Raw genomic sequence first — 21868 nt, 5'->3', positions numbered from 1 at the left:
ATCATGGCCTTATGTGGTTTACAATGCAGATAAGTAACTGAGTATAGATTGAGCCTTATAACAGACCCTATGGTCTCAGGTTCACTGTAGTGTAACTGGAGAAAGAGGTAATTGCTGTGTCGTGTGCCCTGGTCCATATATTTGGACAAACAACTTTCAATAAATAGAACCGAGTTTATAATTCTCCTAGGCAGAAATTCAACTCACAACACCAGTGCACAACCCATATTTTTATACATTGACGATCTGCTGTCCTAGGACCAATGTCAAGCTGAGTGGAAACCCATAATTGCAAGAGAAGTTGCCTCGGAGCAAAGAGATAGAATCTCAGCATTTGAATGGCTACTGACTTCCATCTTGCCACCAAGGCCATCGCTGACCACTAGAAAGTGAGAAACAAGCCTCTTATAAGTGCTGCCTGCTCTTAGTAGGCAGTGCCGCAAGCTAATTATAAATTTGATACTTGCTAATTCTCCACTGAGAGAAGGGCACAATGGAAATGAACGTCTTTGTTTTTTCTCTGTAGCCCTTCAAAGAAAAGCATTTTAATAAAGTATGTTTATTTTTGAAAAGCTGATTTAGTATTGCATGTGAAGGACAGCTCCTTTGAAATTTAACAGCCATGGACACTGTCTGTGTTGTTGCCCCCATTTGAGATATGGGATGTCCGCCAGAGAGACTGCCGTAGTTATTCTTATTTCTAAGGGTGGAGTTGAGCCAGTTCCTTCTAAGAGCAAAACTGGCACACCTAACAAGTTTTCTTCAGGAGACAGAAGTATCAAATGCAAGGCATCTTAGCTCCTTGTCATCACATTTCCTGAGTGCTTCTCAGCTCTGGATCCTTCCTAGGCATTAGTGACTGTTTAATGTGCTTTATTTACAGCATCTGCAACATGTGCGTTGAGCAACTGGTGTTGCCAAAGCACTAGAAAAGCTGCCTGAGATTAGCTGTTATTGCCATGTCTTGCAGTTGAAACAAATGTCTCCGGGCCAAAATATGTGGGGCCCTGTCACTGTAGCTGCTGTGGGTATGAAACATATAGGTTTCTTCCCTCTTGGGGTGCCCCTTTTTTGTTTCATTGTGTCAGGGAACTGCCATCAGTACTGGAGGGGGAGAGCGAAAGCCAGAGGGATTCCAGAGAGCGTCCAGGGATCGGGAGGAGCAGCCCATCTTCTGGGGAAGAGAATCAGCGTAGCACCAGGGGAGAAGGGGGGCAGCTGGGGGAAGTGGCGAGGCGGACTCATGACTCCTTGCCTGGGACCAGCGGGGAGAGTAGGGGTCCTCCGTTGCCCACGCCCTCCCTGCGCAGAAGGCTTCCGCGCAGAGAAGGTAGGCGGAGACTAGGCGTCAAAGAACTTCTTTGCTAGAAGTAAAAGTGAGTGGAAGTGAAATGCCCACTCACGGATTCTGCCAGCGATTGAGTCAGCCACGGGTGAGTGGCTGTCCGGACAGAAAAGGTTCACTTTGGCAACCCAGCCAGGTGTTTCCACCCAGCCGGGGGGATAGGCACCTGCTTACGCACGAGCAACCCCTAGAAACATTACACATTGCTAGCACTGTCTACCCCCCCCCCCAAGCTGTAGAAGATTATATAGGTAAAGGATTTTTTAAAACGTAGTTTGTAGTTGAGATTCCTGGGGTGGACTAGATGATGCTTGGGACCCCTTGCAACTCTACAATTCTATGATTCCTCCATACGTTGCTTGTTTGTATGAAATCCAGATTCCTCATCAAATCTATGTGTGCAATTTAAATTAGCAGTTTGGCTTGTGTTGTGTATCCATATCACCACATGCTGTACGAAAAACAGAGCCTCATTGATGAAGCAGCAGTGGCTAGTTTTTAACAGTGTTACACAGAGCAATCCAAACCCCTGATCTACTGTGCCGGAGAAGAAGAGCATGAGAATCTATATACTTTAGTATAGCTGGGAATAAAGGATTTTTTAAACGACAATGACAACCCTACCTCATTGAGTTTAAGTATGCTGTTACCTAGCTTATTCCCAGGTCAATGGAGTAGTTGTGACTTCATCAGTGACAACTCACAGGCCTCAAAAAGTCCAATTAAGATCTGACTAGGGAGCAGTTCATAGTGTACCATATTCAGGAGGCCTAGGGTTGGATTTTGGCCTGAAAATGTCTCGGTGTGGGGGCTGAATTTCTTTTTTATATTATTATAAACCAAGGAAAAGGCAGAATGTCAACATAGCACTGGCTTCATCTCACATGGAGAACCATTTGATATCAAGTACGTATTTGGCCCTGACCTCTGCCCTTCTACCTAAACGTGCCTCGTAGCTATAACAAAAGACGCTTCCTCTAATGTGGAAGGAAAAGGTTGTGATACAAATGATAGAAATAAAAGTATTCTCTATAGGTTGTGTTTGTGTGAACATGTGAACTCAGTTTGTCATGGGGCACAGATCACCCTGTTCCCACCATTCTCCGTTCTCCCTAAGAAGCAACTCCAGAAATGTGTAACTTTCCCAGAAGAAAAAGCTTTTCTGTAGGACATGGAAATAGTTCTGCATCCAGATGTATCAGGCAGAACACAAATGTACTCGGGCTACAGACCATGGAAGTTGGTATCACCACCGGTTCACTTTTCAGGTCCTGCACTTGGCTCCCAAAAGGTGGGATAAGTCAGTGTGGTGTAGTATTTGAGAGTCTCCGACTAGGACTGAGGTTCAAATCCCAATTGGCATGAAGCTTACTGGGTGACATTTAGTCAGTCATTATCTTGCAACCTAACTTACTCCATCGGGTGGGAGGATTAAATCTCAGGGACCATGCATGCCACCTTGAGCTTCTTGGATAAAAATGTGGGCTGCAAATTAAGTCAATCGATAGAACAGACTATAAAACTGCACATGCCTCCTTGTTGAGGTGGCTGGAGCAGTAGCTGGCAATTTTCTAAGTTATAGCCAAGCATTGCTATCCCAAGAAGACTTTGGAGAACACAAGAGATGTGCATTGAGATTGTAGTATGGCCAGAAGCACTTGGGAAAGTAGCACTGCATGGGCAGCTAGTTCTGAAGTTCCTAGGTGGTTGTTAATATCCAGATGCCAGAGCACTTCCGGATACAGAAAAACTGTCATCTGTCAGAGGGCCTTCTGGCGGTTCCCTCACTGCGAGAAGCAACGCTACAGGGAACCAGGCAGAGGGCCTTTTCGGTAGTGGCGCCCGCCCTGTGGAACGCCCTCCCATCAGATGTCAAAGAGATAAACAACTACCTGACATTTAGAAGACAACTGAAGGCAGCCTTGTTCAGGGAAGTTTTTTAATGTGTGACATCTTGATGTATTTTTAATCTTTGTTGGAAGCCGCCCAGAGTGGCTGGGGAAACCCAGCCAGATGGGCGGGGTACAAATTATTATTATTATTATTATTATTATTATTATTATTATTATTAAACACCAAATCAAGGTTTTGACATTATATCTGAACTCCCTCTTTTTGTCACACTCCCTTTTTTGTTAAATGAACGTCTTAAAATGCCTTTTGGTATCCATTGTGTCACTTACCAATTGTACCTCATACTGTTCTTTTTCTTTCCTCGTGTTTCCATTAGTTTTGCACCTTAGTCACTTCTCCAACTTATTCTTTCTTGTAAGCTTCCTGTTTGGATGTAGAGTACCTTGCGTCATTTAGCTAAAATTAATGTGGCATTATCTCTTCTTATGCTTGCCTTAGCTTGGTCTTACCTGCTGCTACGAAGAGGTAGAACGTGTGTCACATTTTAAACAAGCTTCATATGCACCCCCTTTTCAGGCTTTCTAGTTGTCTTGATTCCCAGGTACAGCTGAAGTGTGTAGGCAACAGGAATACCACAGCCTAACTTAAATGAGAACTGGGACGTTTGCACGTAGGCATCTATGTGAAAGTAGGTCCCACTGCCTGGTGTCTAGTACCAAAGACGAAACAAAAGTGAGGCCTGCTTGTGCATGCACAAAACTCAGTCCTCATTAAAGTTATTTGCATGGCACGGCTGAGGAAGAATGTGCAGATCCAAGGTTTGCTTCTATATCAAACTGCGAGAAGACACTTTCCTGGCCACGCGTGAGTCAACGCTATAATACACTGTAATCTGGTTCTGAGCATACTGCAAGAAATTAGGCAAAAGCAAGGCAGTGCAGTGTGTCACTCCTCTTCAAAACTTCACTAGTCAGACAAAAAAAAATACTCCTACTTCCTATTCTGGTTTTGAGCAGGTCACTTTAAAGATTTATGCCACTTTCATTATCTGTTATATTATTGATTCACATTTTTGTACTTTGTACCTTTATGCATTATATTATTTTGTTATATCTGTAACCTCCAGTGTGACAAGATCTAGTGCTGTTACCCTTGTTTACTTGAGTCTTTAATCCTCCTCTCCACCCCCAATTGTCTTTCAGAGTTCCTGCTGGGGACTGTGCGGAAGGATGGCGTCTGCAGAACCCCTGACTGCTTTCTCCCGTTGGTACCTCTATGCTATTCATGGTTACTTCTGTGAGGTGATGTTCACAGCTGCTTGGGAGTTTGTGGTCAATTTCAACTGGAAATTCCCAGGTGTCACTAGCGTATGGGCACTCTTCATCTATGGAACTTCCATCCTCATTGTAGAAAAGATGTACCTGTACCTGAAGGACAAGTGCAACATCCTAGTGCGCTGCCTAATTTACACCCTGTGGACGTATACTTGGGAGTTCACCACCGGCTTCATCCTGCGCCAGTTTGATGCCTGCCCTTGGGACTATTCACAGTTTGACTTGAACTTCATGGGCCTCATAACCCTGGAGTATGCGATTCCGTGGTTCTGTGCAGCAGTCATCATGGAACAGTTAGTCATCAGGAACACCCTGCGTTTGCGATTTGATGAGAATGCTGAACCCGGGTCTCCTACTGCTGCTGTAACCTTGGCCAATGGCCATGTGAAAACTAACTGAAGAGTAACTTCAAACTACACCTTGACTAAGTGAATTCTCCTGCCCCTTTCACTGGAGACTTTTGATGATGGCCTCAAAAACAAAACTCCTGCTTCCTGTATGATAAACAAACCTCCTGTGTTTGGAGGCATGCATGAAAAAGTGGAATCAGTAGGTTTTCTATGGATTTTTGCTCTCTTCTATGGTTTTTTTTAAAGCAACAAGTAGCACTGTCAGCTACCTGTTGGTGAGATAGTTTGACTTGTAACTTATTATGAGAACAGTCATAATACCTGCATTTTACTACATATGGGTGGGTGGGTGGGATAAGAGTAATGCTCATCAACCTTGTACAAATAACAAGTTAGTAGATTGGCACAGACGCCCCATTTAACTTAGTGATTGGCTTATATCCCACTAGGCAATATTCAGGTGCTTGCTTGCAACCAGTACCTCCCATGGGACCCGAGATGCTTCAGGGTCAAGGAAAACTCATTAGCTGTTGAGACAACCCAACAGTGGCAGTCAACTGGGGAGGTGGTTTGCCCTCTTGTGTGCTCCCTCCTAAGTTTTTTGTTTTTTTTGTTTTTAAATGCACCACAGTGTATGATAATATGGTGCTGGACATCTTCCTGGATTTCTATAAAATTACTTTTTGACTCATCCATCCCGAGGCTCGCTAGAGACCTTCTCCCACTCCCAATAGTCTTTTTAAAAAATAAAACAAAAGTCTCTTCTGCTGGATTAATTATATCATTACTGTACAAGTTGCATTTTTGGCCAAGGAGCCCAAAACGGGAGAGAAATGGCTAAAGTCTTCCCTTGTTCTTTGTAATAGAACTGAACAGAAGGGCTGCTTCAGCTCCGATTCGCCCCATAGTAACTGTTCACATTACCAGGATCCTCTCTGCCTTCCTCCCCTGAGAATTCTGTCACTAATGATACCACTGGCAATAATTGTGGACCATTGGCCCAGGTATTGAAGTCTCCGTGTGTCTCCTGGATTTATCGGGAATTAGAATTGTGCAAGACACTGTGCAGTGCTCATCTGCTTCTACAGATCTTCGGGAAGCTATGCCTGATGTTCTTCTCTATGTACTTAACAGCAGTATTAGGGGTGCAGTAATCTCTCTTCAGAAAGCTATGAGTTGCTGGAGGTGATATCCCACTGCTTTATGGTGGGGAGTGCTGAAAAGCCATTCTCCAGGATCTTCCAAATGGATTGTGACCAGTGTAGGTAGGACGGTAGGCATTCTCAAACCACCTTCCCTAAGGTTGGCTCCCCAGAGATTGCTGAACCACAACCGCCATCATCTCCAGCCCACATGTCCAGTGGTCAGAGGTTATGGGGGTTGTAGTTCAACATCTGGGGGACCCGGAGTTGGAGAAGGCTGTTTCAGAGCCTGTAGAAAGTATGAAAGACCCAAGGACAGCTTAAATTAACAAAGCATCCAATAGCCTTAAGAGGAGGGTATGCTGTTACTAGACCTCCTGGGTAAAAATAAAGAAAGAACCAGGTATCATTTGCACTGAACGGAATTGAATTGCACTAGCAATGAGTTGAGCTTGGGATGTGAGTTTCTTTATGTGGCTGCAGTCTCATCTTCTGTAGTTTGTTTAGATGAGGCCTGCATTATTGTTTGACTGACCATTGACTGTTTTCTCCATCTGGCAGTCAGTTATCACAGCTGTTGTTTGTTCTGTTGAATTTCATTCTATCACCCAGGATGGGATCTGCATTGTTTTATGAATAAGAATAACTGTAACAGTATCTTGTCTTGTATTTTCGAAGTGTAATTAGTTTGTTCTTCCTAATTTTCGCTCAGGTGTGAATCCATTGCGGGCAATGGATCTGCTGGAGCACTGAAAGCAGAAGCTTATTCAGGTCTGCCCTGTTTTAGACACGTGTCTCCTGAAATACTCAGCAAACACACAGAGAGATTAGTGTTCCCGTTTATCATTCATCCATTTTATATTGAATTAAATTGTGTTTCCTGTCTGAGGCAGTGCCATGCAACAACATGCTGCAATAATGGTCAGCTGAGTGGAAAATAAAATGGAGGAGCCATTTATTGGCTATGGAATCACAATCTTAATCCTTTTTTACAGTGCAATCCTATGCATGTCTCCTCAGAATTAAGCCCAGTTGAGTTTAATGGGGTTTATTCCCAGGGAAGGGGATATCAAATTCCAGCCTTAATTCATAATTGGATTTGCCATGAAAATAAGCATTATTCTTGGCATTCCACTTTTCTGACCTGCTGTCCTAAACCACAAAAGAGAAACAGCGAATCGGAAAGATACTGCGTCTTTAACAAACTAAAATACATTTTCCTCCAAGTATTCTGTGATGGAGGGAATGGTGCAAATAGGAGATGGGCTACACTTGAATCTTCTGGTAACCACAGTTCAAAGCATTAGATAAGGCTGGACTAGTGGAATACCCTTGCTTTCACTAGTAGCCACTGACTGCTAACATCCGCTGCAACACTGGTTCCTTTACTAACATTACAAAAACACTATAATGGAAGGCTTTTTTATTTTAAAAAGGCAACATCATGGATCTATTTAGAATATGTAAGGTTGTGGTAGCAATATCTGAATTGGTCAGTAGCACAATTCCATGCTCCTTAGAGGGTCTATAATCCCATCCTAAATAACAAAGTTATTTCACGACTCACAAATTGTTATTTGCTTACACTGAAAAATGGCTTCTAGCCTCTTGCCTATGAACACCCCTTTCACTTGAGCGACATTTTCCCATGAGGCATCAGAACTACACCTCCTTGAGCTTATTTTATGCTATTTTATTTGGTTCGTACTGTGTAGATGTGTCCCCAAGGGGCTATAATTTTCACACACAAGTGCACTTTATTCGCAGTTTGCACACCAGGAACTGAGCTGGGCATAAGTTCATATTTCCTCATGCAGCATTCACCAGACTACAACCCACACACCATATGAGCTTTCCTTGATACTATTCTACAACATCTCAAAGTTACTGTATGTGTCTGGCCCTGCAGATCTCATTACTCTCTTTTTGAGAAAAGCAACTTGGTTGCAGTCAAGTGTTTTATCTCTTTTGCTTTATTTACATTTATTTTGTCCTTCAATTCTAGTGAAAACTACTGATGTTGTTTTACAGTTGGGTTGCTTAAACTACACAGCAATGGTGGCCTCATTGCTGAGAACTGTAGCCTAGAAGCTGTGCAGCAGGTAAAGCACTGGCAAATAAAACACCCACAGAACTCTCAGTTAAATATTTGCTTGTATGTGTATCCTCCTCAGTAGATTAAAGTTGCCTGTTTGAATTCACCAGCAATAAAAAAACTTGTGGTTTGTTGGTTTTGCGCTCTCTTCCTTGTAAGAAGAGGGTGCTTCATGCTTATGTCATTGGAAATGGGTTATAAATTTGCTCATGCACTGCATTTTACTTGTGTTATGTTGCAGCTTTTCTTACAAAACAGTAAAGAACCCAAACTCAGCTGGACTATTTCTAGGCATATCATTCAGGTTTATTTAGGTTAGATTTATTTACGGGTTCTTCACCTCTGTTTTAGCCATTCAGATAGATAGCAAAAGAGCTCCAGCACCACACAGATAAGGGACAAATCTTGCAATGAATGCAAATGTGTGGCAAAATTAGAAAGGACATACTTAGTCTCTAAAATATGCTGTCTCTGTGCTTCAGGGCTCACTGGGGCTAATGAGGGAAGTGCCTCTACAATTCCACTGTGTGTGTACACTGTGTACAATCAGGCTAGGAACCTGTTGGACTTCCATCAGCCCCAGTCAACATGGCCAATGGTTAGGGATGATGGGAATTGTGGTCCAACAGGAGGGCCACAAGTTCCCCATCCCTGATATACAAGCTTCCCAGTGGCGTAGCATGGGGGGTGCAGGGGGGGCCGGCCGCATCGGGTGCAACATCTGGGGGGGGGCGCGCTCGCACTCGCAGCTCTCTGCCCTTACTAAAATCCACGGGTTAGGGGGCGCAAATTACTTGCCTTGCCCCGGGTGCTGACAACCCACGCTACGCCACTGAAGCTTCCTAAAGCAAGTCATATTGGAAGCACTTTGTCAGCACTTATCTTCTACTTCTGTACTACTGTGCTCAGATTTGTGTATGTGTGTGTTTCCTTTTGGTTACTCCAGATGGGCACACTTGGATCTTCTTTAGAGTCCCATCCCCCCGCCATTCTCTACCTTCTATGTACAGGGGTGAATAGCGGGTAAGAAGCAATTTCCCCTCAATACAATTCCTATATATAGTAAAGAAAGCACTGACAATAGAATTTACTTTCTTTTTTGTGTTATTTTAGCAGAACATATCTGGAACATTACAACTTTCAATTGAGATGAAGCAATTTATCTGTTTATAGTATGCCTTAACTTACAGGCAAAGTCAAAACATTTTGAGTGGAACACAAGCATGTAATTAAAATTGCTTTCAGATCATTGATCTATTATAGACACTGCAGAATAGTCAAACCTGCTTTGTTCATTAGGAAAGTGCTAGGAGTATATGCAACCTACCCAACATAGGGTCCTAAACCTTATTTATCTTGAAGCCTTTTGGTCATTGTAACAAGCTGCTTTTCTGATGTTAAATTTTGATTTCCAAACATGTGGTCTACAAGTACTGGTTCTAATGTTGAAGTCCCCACATAGCTATCAAGTTAAGACAAAAGACCCTGATCCAACTAAAGTTAGTCATGACTAAGTCCCACTGAACTGATGGAGCAAGTTAAGTCACAGCAACCTTGAAGTCCATTTTTTTTTTATTTAGAGATGCTTTGACCTGTTGCCTTGACCATATTTAGAGATGCTTTGACCATAGCTTTCTTGCTATGTAGTTGAAGCTGATACTGTGATGAAAAGAAGCACAAAGCATCATAGCTAGTAGCAAAAACAAATTATTCATGAATAATTACATCTATGATTCCATAAAGGGGCGGTAGGTGAAATATTAGGAAATGCAGGAGACTGCTTCCCACACAGTGACTGGGAATCACAGGAGTGTCCTTGATAGTTCATCTAAAATGAAAATGTAGAAAGAGTATGTCTACTTGAACGAAGGAGACGGTAAACCTTCTGGCCCATGTGAAACTTAACATACCTGCAATCTGTCTCAAAAGGATACATAAACACACCTATAAGGGTCATATATTTATATATATTTTCCACAATATGGTTCTAAACATAGAAGTTACCAACTTGCATAGGACCCAGCAGCAGTGTAGGTGCTGTAGCAAGGTTTTCTTTAATAACTAAAAGCTTGTCACAGAGAAGACGGACAATGTTATGTGGAAGGAAGGACTGAAGCAATGGATTCCTAGCACAGTATATTTACAGTATATTTATTGAATGGGGGGGGGGGCAAAGGAAGAACACCTCTCAACTGATTTATCTAGGGGATCCTCCCAGAGCAGCAAATTGGATCTGATGACCTTTGAGATACTTTTCATGTCCATTTAGTAGTAATTCGATTGAGACCTATGGTGCTTACTACCTGGTAAGTGGGCATAAGATTGTAGCCTGAATTTGCAAAACTGAATGCAAATACTTATAATATGGTTAGTGTCACAATCATTCATTCCTTTATTTATTGCTTTATAATGCACTCTATCTACCCAATGGACTTGGGTGGGTTAAAAATATGCTAATATTTGTTAGTATCCCATCCTATCCCCACATATCCCTACCAAAAACTACAGTAGCTGACTAAAAGCACCTTGCACTGTTTCCATGTAAGTTGCTTCCTAGTTTTTGCACAGTGAACTGCGTCAAATATTTCTGAATGCCAAAATGGAAAGCATTTGAGAGTCAGGAAGAACCCTGTGTTACATGGATGTCCAGTGCTGGAATAATTATTTTGAAAAAAGATGCATCCCATTGTCAGGCTTTAAATAACTATTCTGGAGCATGAAGCATTCTAGTATAGGAGCACCCTTTGAGACTCCCCAGTGAATGGTTATTCATCATGTTATGTAGTATAGTGGATCAAAGAGGTTCCTAGCCAAATCTCATTTCTGCCAGGAGCACAGTAAATGGCTTTAGGTAGACTACTATCACACTGGGCAGACCATCTACAGTGGGGGGATAATAACACTGACCTATTGCTGGAAGGATTACTGATGTAATGCATGCAAAGTCCTTTTGAATACTCTTAAGTGCTATGCCTATGTTCAATAGTAGATTATAAGTATTGAATACTGGTCTACAATATGACCTATTCATTTTCATTCATTCATTTTATTATATTTTTTCCCACTTATGCAGCCATTTATTCATTACTCATTTTCTGCTGATAAAGCACACACAGTTTCAGTATGAAAGGGAGTTTTTAGAGCAGCTTTCACCAATCTGTTGCTGCAATGGCTGGGGCTGATAGATGTTATGGTCCAAAACATTTGGAGGGCAACAACTTGTCAGCAGCAGTTTGAGAGTTAAAAACATGCTTGTTGTGAATCCACCTTTTCATGAATCCACTATTTCATATTAAAGACCAATAGCCCAATCCTATGCATACCTAGCTGAAAACTAATCACATCTGAGTCCAGTGAAATGTTCTTTTCAGTGTATAAGGCTAGGTTGCATTTGGAGAAGAATTTTGTTCTAGGTGCCATCTACAACTTCCAGTCTAACTGTTCAATTTTTGTATGGTATTTACTTGTGAGTCACTCTATAACATATGTTCTCTGCACAACAAATAAGTAAACCAACCATTTAAGAGAAATCATAAAATGCAATAAAATAAATACAGTACTAAAAGCCAACAAATGAAAGCATCACAATACAAATTCTAATAATATCAACTAACAAAGCAAGCATGATAATAGGCTCAGCTGGCAGAGCATGAGAGTGTTAATTTCAGGGTCGTGGGTTCAAGCCCCACAGTGGGCAAAATATTCCTGCATTGCAGGGGGCTGGACTTGATGATCTTTGTGGTCTCTTCCAACCCTATAATTCTATGGTTGTAAGTATCTTACTCTTAGAGATGTTCGAGGACTTTAGATTTCATTGTTGCTGTGGGACAATGGATTATTTTTCTGTCAATAACTCAAGAAGGAACCAGTCTGGACCACCGACACAGGAAATCTGTGTATTTCCAACAACAACTCCAGCAATATGGAGGATACCAGTTATGTGTGTGTTTCTTGTCTTTTCATCATATACAGTATATATATATATATATATATATATATATATATATATATATATATATGCATGCATGCATGCCAGGGATACCCACTTTTTCAGCCTTACTTGCATAAACACAGGTTTAGATATACCTCTGCTGCTGCCTGTTACTCCCACCATCCAGTCCAGCTGCCATGGACAATCTGCTTCTATGCCCCAAAGTTTCTCTAGTTCTTCTTTTGGTGGCTTGGACAATTTAGTTCATACTTGTGCAATCTCCCTCTAGTAAGATCTTTATACAGGGTAGCTTTTGCAGATCAACTCAGTCACTAGTAGGGATGGAAGGATTTGTTAATTTTGCTTCTATTTTTTTCAGTCTTAAATCCAGATCTCCACATTTTGCAGCAACTTGTGACTTTTTGAATACGTGTGAATTTTTGGACAAGTGTGAATTTTAAAGAAAGGCTGTGCTTTGTTCACATATTGTTTCAGAGGGTGCAGATTTGATAAATGCAGCTTTATATCCAAACTGATTTGAATTAATATCCTGACCTTAGCTTTATACTTTTTCTCTCGGCTTTTCCTCATACCTCTGTCATCAATTTTTTTCTCTTCCAACTCCTCAGGGTACAGCTAATTTAAAACTGACTGGAACCTTCAGCCAATCAGAGACTGCTGTCCCCCAGGCCAATCAGACTGAACTCATCTGATTTAGGCCCTGCCTAATAAAACCTTAAAGTCTTTGTCAGAACTTGTCCCAAAAAAACTGCTGCTACACAGGCAACCTCACAGAAGTACAAGGCCTTGAACGCCTATTTATATGCTGTCCACCTGAGTGGGTTGCCACAGTCACTCTGGACAGGTTCCTTTTTTAAAAAAATAATTTTTATTAACCGACCAATCAAATCACATCACATAAATTCCGAATTACAAAGCCAAATTTTAAATTTTTGTTGGGGGGACCCTTATTTCAAGTTCCGAAGGGGGATTCCGATCATCTTCTTGCTGCTGCGTTAATATCCACAAATCTGTCCAAATAATGTTCATAGTTCTATCCAGTCTTATCTTGCTGTTTCCACATCTCATCTTGTTCGTATATTTTTTTATTTTTCTTTATGATCTCTTCTGATAATCTCCTTAAGCAGGTAAACACCAATTTATAATCCTGTGTGAATTTTTCCATTCGTCCAATCATCATATCAAGATGGTTTCCATATATCATCACTTTCATAAATAACAGCAGTCTTTCCATCATTAATCTCGCAAATCTGTCGCTCTTTAGTCCCTCTGAGGAGGCTCACCCACAATATAAAAACAGTTCTGTTCCTCCTCCCAGACTTAAGTCTTCCGACAGAACTTGCCAAAATGGCAACGGTATTTTTTGCTGCATCATTCCAAAGCTCTTATGCTTTCCACGATCTTCTTGAAACATGCTTTGGTTAGAAAATTATCTCCACACAGTCTTAAATCCACAGCTTAAGTCATTTAAATGGGACAGCTTCCAACAAATAATAAAACTACAGTAAAACACCAAACATTAAAAACTTCCCTATAAACCCATACAGCATTTCTCAATAGTATACCAGATGATGATCTTAAGCAAGTGTGAAATGTTCATTTAAATTCTGCAGAACAAAATTTTCATTTCACGCATCTGGATTGTGAATACAACAAGGTTCATTAAAATAAAAGCAAAGTTGTACATTTAATTAATCATAAAATCACTGAAGTGGGTAACTCGCCTAAGTTCAATAAACTATGCACTCTTGGAATTGAGAAATGGGCACATAACATAAGTTAACTGAGGCCAAATTTATAATTCCTTTTCGCAGCTTTTGATGAATGGCAGAACAATCCAAAACCCCTTTGCACTGGACTGGGCTGTATGTGATCAGAAAACGGATCTTGCTTACAGGAAAGTGAAAGAGAAAAGGAGTATAATTCTGGAAAAAATAACTTTTGGTTCTGGGAGACGATCAGGAACTTCCCAAATATGGGGGCAGGTGTGCCGCAATTTCTTGTTTCAGCCCAACTAGCAAAATGCATTGGACAAGCACTGGGGGGAGCCATTGGTATATATATCCCCTCCTACAAAAAAGCTTGGGTTGCACAAATAAAACTAGTGGTACCATACTTAAGCCACAAAACAACAGGATCTTACTAATGAGTAGCAGGCGTATACTCAACAGTACCTGTTTTAAATGTAGCATGGGATACACAGTGCTTCTGGAATTTAGCCACAAGATGCTTTAATTTAATTTCTGACACAATCTTAAATATGGTGGACAGTTTTTTAACTGAGAATTGTCAGATTGCAAGCCAGTTATCATGCCTTTTCCACGTCTTCCTTTTAAAAGTTCCAAGCCAGTAGAATATGCAGCCACTACCCATTCTCCTTTGCTCACTTTTCTCCTCACCCACCGCAAGGGGGGAAAACTACAGTTCTGCTTGTTGCAGCCATGAGACAGGACGGAGAGCAAGCAGACTGGTACAGGAACATGGCAGAAGGTATAATGGTAGCATACTTGCCACGGTCTTAGAACATGTAGGAAAAAGCAGTACCTTTAGGATTCCATATAGCAACAATATTTAGTTGAAATGTAACATATTCAGACCCAGATTGGGCCAAAGAGCCTAATGGTTAGAGGCCACTGAGCTTGATCTGGGAGCCCTGTAGAACTGGCACTGGCTCCCTACCGACTGAGCTACAGAGGCTACTGGTCAAAGGGAGAAACTGTAGGCAATTTCAATCAGGTAACTCTCATAACAGCCCATAATCTTCCTGGCCCGGGAAGCCAAATGATATTTCAGGGCTCAGATGTACATCATTTTGGTGCAAGTGTTGGCAATACCTTGTTGGATAACATGAAAGACTCAAGTGTTCACATGGCTAATGTTGAGCAACATCCTATCTTGACGGCCGTCTGTGAGGAAAACTGTGGGGATGCAGGAGTGAACTTTGATCAGAGCTGTCATAACTGTGTAGATTGCCCTCCAACTAGCTGTGGAATCTTAGGGGTTGTCATGGTTAGACTATGGTGTTTGTTGGCTGCCTTGTCAGCATGGTTACTGGGGACAGAACAATTATGCTGTCATGCTGCTTGCACCAGTGTTTCAGCAGTTTCTCCAATCTGCTTTTTCTGTGTCCTATTGGATGAGCATAGGATCACAACTATTTTATGCCACTGTCAGCCCTGGCATAATGCTCAACGTTCTGCCTCTGATCATAGGATAGGTCTGCTTGCCTTTCTCCCTCTGATGACCTCACTTTTTCAGCCTTCTCTTTTGGCCAAGCCTGGAAGAAGCATCTTTTTCTGTGAACAGCAAACCTGAACAGAATGCTGTTCTTGTACTTGCTCCATTACCGAACCAGATGATCAACTTTAATGGAACCTATAATTAGACTAAAATTTCTGTTTCCATCTTTTAATTTTTTTCTCCCCATGGAAGAACTACGACATTCAAAATGCACTGGGAATTTTGCTTTGCAATTAAACTCTGTCTGCACCTGTTTGGCTTCTGCGTTTGACATCCATCTCCTCTTTCAAGTAAGGCAAGGCAGTAGCCATGATGGGACCAGCACTGATGGGCACATATGCTTTTACATTTGTGGCTTTTTACTTCTTCCATTAAAAAATTTCAGCTTGTTTTTAAAATAGAAACATTTTAAAACCTTAGAAGTGGACCGCTGTTGCCCATCTCTACCCCTTCCAAGTGACCAGGAGGTCTGGCACAGTTCCTCAAAAAGGGCCCCTCCCCCCCCACAAAGGAGCACATGAAATAATAAAAAAGACTTATTCAGTTAAAAAAAATTTTTTTTAATCATTTGTATAATTCATGTAGCTGGAGAAGAGAAGCATGTTGTGGGCAGAGGCAAGTGGACCTCTGGTGCAATTGCGCCAAGCTACTTCTGACCCCCAGCCCGCTCAGAAGTGATGTTCCAAGCTCCATCTACTTGCTCATCTATCTCTTCCCCTCCAACAGTCCCCCTGGACTAGGGTCATTTTTTCAAGATCATAATCATCTTTGCCATGCTTAAATCATTCAGAAAGAAGAGCGACCCTTTTGTAGGGCTGGCCTGTCCATGAGGCAGACTGAGGCAGTTGCCTCAGGCAACAGAATCCAAGAGGAGCCCTTGTGGGTGTCCCTCCCCCGCCACTGGAGAAGCAAGAACTGGATGCAGCGGCTTCCAGGTTCCGGCATGTTCTTGCAGGGCTCAAGCTGGAACCTGGAAGCCACAGCTGCACTATCACAGTAAGCAAGACTTCTGTGGCGGCAGCAATGGCGACGGGGGGGGGGGGGGCAGGAAGCAGCCTGTGTTGTTCACACAGAGCGGCACCTTCCTGTTTTGCCTCAGTCAGCAAAATCAACCATGAGCACAGCAGGATGCTTAAAGGGTATAAGGGATAACTTAAGGAAGTCACTAAGGTATTGAGTAAGTGCGTTTTTAAATTTAAAGATATCTGTTATTTGACATTCCTTTCTGACACTAACAATTCATAGATGCTAAAATACACATAGGCACTTGAGCTTCATGAATTTAAAAGAAAGTGTGTAGAAATAATAGAAGACACTGATTTTTTCCATTTTTTATTTTGGAGTCTCACCTAGAAATGGAGGTGTCCCACTGAAACAGACTGACTATAGTCAGGTGCTGGTAATTCTCCTCATCCAGTACCACAACCACATGGAGTCCTTGTGTTGTCCCTGGCAACAGGGCCTGGCTCCTTCATGGCTTGCTTGCCAGCCAACAGCACTGCTTCATCAGAGACAATGGAGGAAGACTTGTTCCAGCCTTCATGGGAATGATGGTCCCAACTTATATAGTTATGGCCCACAGCCATCCTGCTTTATGTCTTTGTGCATATGTGTATAATTTGAAACAAGCCTACAGCAAATCCTTGTCTCTGTGATGAGTTCATATGAGACGCTTTATCTCACACTCTAGATTGGGATCTTAATTGAACACCCCTAACACTAGCAGATATGATACTTAGCTATTCTCCTAACAAATTATTTAATATAGTCACGGGTACATTGAGGGGAACAGGATGAAACAAGGAGATACATGCCAGAAACACACAATTATAGATAGACCTGGGAGGAAACAAAAGGCCGCCTAGTTAATTTCCCTTGCTGCAATGCAGTGCAAGCCAGTCACCTGCACAAAGAACAGGCCACCCAATCTAAGCCCAATTTGCTACATAGAGCAGGTGCCACCACAGAAACACATCAGCTAAACAAATAGCTCAAATGACATTTTACTAAACAGGAGGTTCAAAGCAGCTCTTCCTTCAATGACTTTGTGAGGCAAATGCAAAATCCACATTGATCAGAATGTTCATTTGTATTACAAGTTCCTGTTCTCTGTTTTCTCTTCTGCATGAACAGCTTTTCAGAATAATAGCATGGGAAAGGCTTGAAAGCTCTTGAAGCCTAGTCTGTGAAAATGCTCTAACATCTTTAGAACATTATGGCTATGATCCCCAAAACCCTTACAGTACTAAAAAATAAGTTTCTCAAACTACTCTACCTAAATGACATAGTTCCAGTTACAGATAGGTAGCCGTGTTGGTCTGCCATAGTCAAAACAAAACAAATTCCTTCCAGTAGCACCTTAAAGACCAACTAAGTCAGTGCATGGTTGATTTTGCTGACTGAGGCAAAACAGGAAGGTGCCGCATGCTCATACCAAGAACTGACTTAGTTGGTCTTTAAGGTGCTACTGGAAGGAATTTGTTTTGTTTTAAATGACATAGATTACTGATCCTAAGAGGAAGGGATTTATTCTTGGGAGTGGTCATCATACATCTAGTTAAGTATGGCATCCTCCTTTTTCATACTCCCATAATTAACAGATGCAGCCATTCCAGTTACTCTGAAAGGTGAGCTCTGCTCAGCTGATTAATTTGGTCAGACAGATCTAAGAAATCTCTTTCTCTCTCTTTTTAATATTCTAGTTCAGGCTTTCCCAGACTGGTGGCCTCAAGATAATTTGGACTACAACTCCTATCATTCCTGATTATTGGCCACATTGGCAAGGTCTGATGTGTGCTTTAGCTGGAAGGCACCAGGTGGGGAAGGCTGTTCTAGTCTTTCTGACCTCTCTGAAGCTATATAACTTGTAAAGCACGTTCCAGTTTCCTCTGCAGAGCACACCGACTGCAGACCCTCTGAGTGTCCCTATTTTCCAGGGACATCGATGGTTTGATTTTCCTTAGGATGTCCCTATTTTCACTGAAGAAATGTTGGAGAGTATGGAGTTATCTGATCCCTGAGCCATCTGGAGGCAATCTTCTATAGGGAAGTTTTTTAATGTTTAATGTTTTATTGTGTTTTTATTTATGTTGGAAGCTGCTCAGAGTGCCTGGGGCAACTCAGTAAGATGTGTAGGGTATAAATAGTAAAATTATCATTATGGAATGGGACGTCCTTATTTTCATTGGAGAAATGTTGGAGGGTATGAGATGGAAATTACCAGTGGGCAGAAGGATTTGCTGGTGATGCTGTGTGATCTCTGTAAATTCAGCTCTATTTACCATCTGTTGTGTGCCATTACTTTCAAAGGACTGAGAAAACAGGTGAGATGGCTGCTGGGTGCCACAAAAACATCAAAAATACAGCTCTGAACGCATAATGAAAAGAACCTTGTGGAAGCAATAGAGAAGTGCTAGGTTAGGTGTGGGGGATTTTTTTGGGGTGGGGGCGTAAGTGAACATGCCTTTCAGATTGGGTTATTATTGGGGGGCATGGCCACAAAAGAAAGAAGATGGCTGCTTAAACTCTAAGCTCTGCTGTAAGGCTCAGAAAAACATCTTGGAGCAGGGATGCCAACTTGCCCCTCACATTAATGTGGGACACAGGTGAGAAGGGTAAGAGATCAAACAGGGGCAGCTTCGGTTCTGAATGGAACACCGAGTAAAGTATTTCCGTTTGAGAAGGGATGCTTTAATTTTCGTATTGAAGGATTTTCAACCAGAACAGACCTTTCTGCTAAGCCATCAGGCAGTTTTCTCTGCACCTCATTCCACCAACTGCAAAAAGGGAGTTATAGAGACATACCATTCGTGTATGAGTTGTAAGATATGAGACTTACTGGTATTTCAGTTCAAAGTTCACAGTAAGACAAAATGCGAGAGGATTCCTCTGAAAGTCTGAAACAGTGGGGACCCTGTGCCAGCCAGAGCAAACATTATGGAAGTTTCTTATACATGAACAGGTTAAAAATTGTGTGATGAAAAAACATAGGCATACACCAATGGGCAACCTAACCGGCTCTGGGTACTTGCAAAACAAACTTTTAAAAGTCCATTTATGCAATAATAATAATAATAATAATAATAATAATAATAATAATAATAATAATAATGTATTATTTATACCCTGCCCATCTGTCTGGGTTTCCCCAGCCACTCTGTGTGGCTCCCAACCGAATGTTAAAAACACAATACAGCATTAAACATTAAAAACTTCCCTAAACAGGGCTGCCTTCAGATGTCTTTTAAAAGTAAGATAGTTGCTTATTTCCTTGACATCTGATGGGAGGGTGTTCCACAGGGCAGGCGCCACTACCGAGAAGGCCCTCTGCCTGGTTCCCTGTAACTTCACTTCTCGCAGTGAGGGAACTGCCAGAAGGCCCTTGGAGCTGGACCTATTGACTACAGTGGCAGGAGCAACACAAATGTGGCTGAAAGTCAGATGTTTTCAACTGAGGAGATAGTTGCCAGCAAGTGTTAAAGAGTGCTTTGGTGCTAACTTGCACCCTGAAGTTCTCTATTAGTAACATGAAGAATACTGGAATAGTAAACCTGTGCAAATGTCAGAGTACTACTTGCCTAGTTGTAGTAAATATTATTAGATAATGGAATGCTATGTCACAGAAATGCTGTTGGATAGTGTTTACTTTTTGTTTTTAGTGTTTTGTTATAGTGTTTTGCTTTTTAACAAGGAAATCTAAAATCAAGAATACACTGATATGCAGTATTCCAGTCAAAGACTGGAAGCCAAGAAAGCTATTCACAATGTATTAAAGGAAAATAACATTATGGAACTGTGCAGGAAGTCCATGCATCAGCATGTACTTTTTCAGCACCTGTCCTCCTGTTTGCTAGCGGCAGCATTATAAGAGTGCTCATAAATGGTACAGGAGTCAATAAAGGACAACAAGGTTATCTCAGTAGAATATTCCATAGGAAGAGCAGAGCTGCAAAAATTTATTTCAACACCCACTATTTTCTTGAAACTCGTGGAGTTGCAACAAGTGCACTTCAGTAGTGACCATGCACATGCTTTTCTCTATAGACTTTGGCTGCATTCGCACATAATAAATCAAGGACTTTGGCTTAATAAATAACATCCTGAATCCTGTTTTGTGCCTCCCTTCACACAAGCAGGCACAAAACAACAACAACACAAAACAATGAGATCAGAGTTATGTTTTAATATGAGATTGTGGATTATTTCCTTATAAAAAGCAAATATTACTAGCCAGCCTTGGCTAACAAATCTTAGCTTGTTAGGGAGAAATAAACCACGATCCTGGGTTCAGTTGTAACACTAAGCTATCCCATTCCAGGACTCAGCTATACAGCTGCAAATAAAATGTTTTAAGTGTTTTGTGAAGTGCATTATACCTTACACTAGATGGTGATGGTGAGCTATGGCAAAGTCAATATATTTTTCAAAACGTTTTTTAAAAAAAGGATTTTCACATTGTTTCTTATATGTGCCTAGATTCCATCCTGGTTTGTTTACCCTACTGCACAAAGGGGGGAGCTAAATGGGAGTATTCAGGCTGTGTGCATGTGCACAACTCATGCACAGTATGCTTTATTTAGTCAAGGGTCTTGACTTATTACTATGTGCAAATGCCATCATTATCTCCAAGTAAGAAAACCATCACAGGAGAATAGGCTATACAAATACATTTACATGATCCATTTGGATTTGTTTCTCTTATCTGTATTTCACATGAGTCATTAACTGTTTATCTTAAATTCTTCTACCATAGTTTGGAGGAGTATTTCGCTCTGAGGGTCCTGCCACGTGGTTACTTTCTGTTCTGTCTTCCGTTGTGGTTGCTTGTTAAAAAACAAAATTAGATTCAATAGTTTAGTACCATGGAATTTGAGATAGATTTGTCTCAGCCTTTCACAGATTATTTTGTACAATTAGACCCCTTAACTCTGAGGCAAAAGGGAAGTGAGAAAGCAAATGCCAATGTCATAAATCCATATACACATGTTCCTGTCCAGATAACGTTTAAAAATAAAACCCATGGATGTCTGCTCTCAAAGCCAGGTGAATAAACATAGATAGCTGAACATAGTATAAACTCACTCCTATCCTCCCAATATAACTTTATGGGAGATTTTTTAAAAATATCCATGCCTAAAACTAGAAGAAAAATGGTATTTAATAGTATAGCTGTAGTTTAATAAATACTGCAGGAACACAAAGCACCAAGTGGATCTTTTGTTTTACAGAAACTCTTCTTCAGTACTTCTTTCCCTTTCAAGCAGGCCCTTTGGGTGAAGGGGGAATATGTCTAACACATAGAGGAGGCCACATCAACCTGAAAAAAGTACAGTCCGAGAAGGAAGGGTGTGTTTCATGGGGGAAGGGGGAGATTCAGCCAATGACCATCTCAGGTGGCAATCCCCCACACACACCTGGGAGTAAGTCTCTCTGAATTCTGAGTAGAGATGCAGAAGTTTGCACTACCTGACTCTTTCAAAGGTTCTGCTTTCAAGGTGTTCCAGCAGGAAATATGGCAGCAGATTGATGATTTAGAAAAACAAATGTAACTTTTGAT

The 21868-nt window shown here is 41.4% G+C and overlaps 1 protein-coding gene and 1 long non-coding RNA gene across 6 annotated transcripts in view; one reads left to right on the top strand and one right to left on the bottom strand.

The window, feature by feature from the left end:
- The window catches only part of TMEM229B (transmembrane protein 229B), a 37866-nt gene extending 32375 nt beyond the window's left edge, over nucleotides 1-5491 (top strand). For 4 of the 5 annotated variants that reach the window (XM_081851884.1, XM_081851880.1, XM_081851882.1 and 1 more), the window contains one exon: nucleotides 4402-5491. In XM_081851884.1, coding sequence (XP_081708010.1) covers nucleotides 4402-4932 — 531 coding nt within the window. In that variant the 3' untranslated portion in view covers nucleotides 4933-5491. Of the gene's footprint in view, nucleotides 1-2057; nucleotides 2252-4401 lie in introns of those variants that run through there. The other variant, XM_081851883.1, reaches the window with a different exon arrangement.
- Nucleotides 161-21280, bottom strand: LOC309336327. Its single transcript, XR_014153984.1, has 2 exons — nucleotides 21060-21280; nucleotides 161-382 (listed from the first exon to the last, which is right to left on the bottom strand). It is a non-coding gene; the product is annotated as an uncharacterized lncRNA (long non-coding RNA).
- Between the last annotated feature and the right edge of the window lie 588 nt (nucleotides 21281-21868).

This window comes from Podarcis erhardii (assembly GCF_964252035.2).
Source record: "Podarcis erhardii genome assembly, chromosome: 1".
NCBI lineage: Eukaryota > Metazoa > Chordata > Lepidosauria > Squamata > Lacertidae > Podarcis > Podarcis erhardii.
This window is presented reverse-complemented; position numbering and strand designations above follow the sequence as displayed.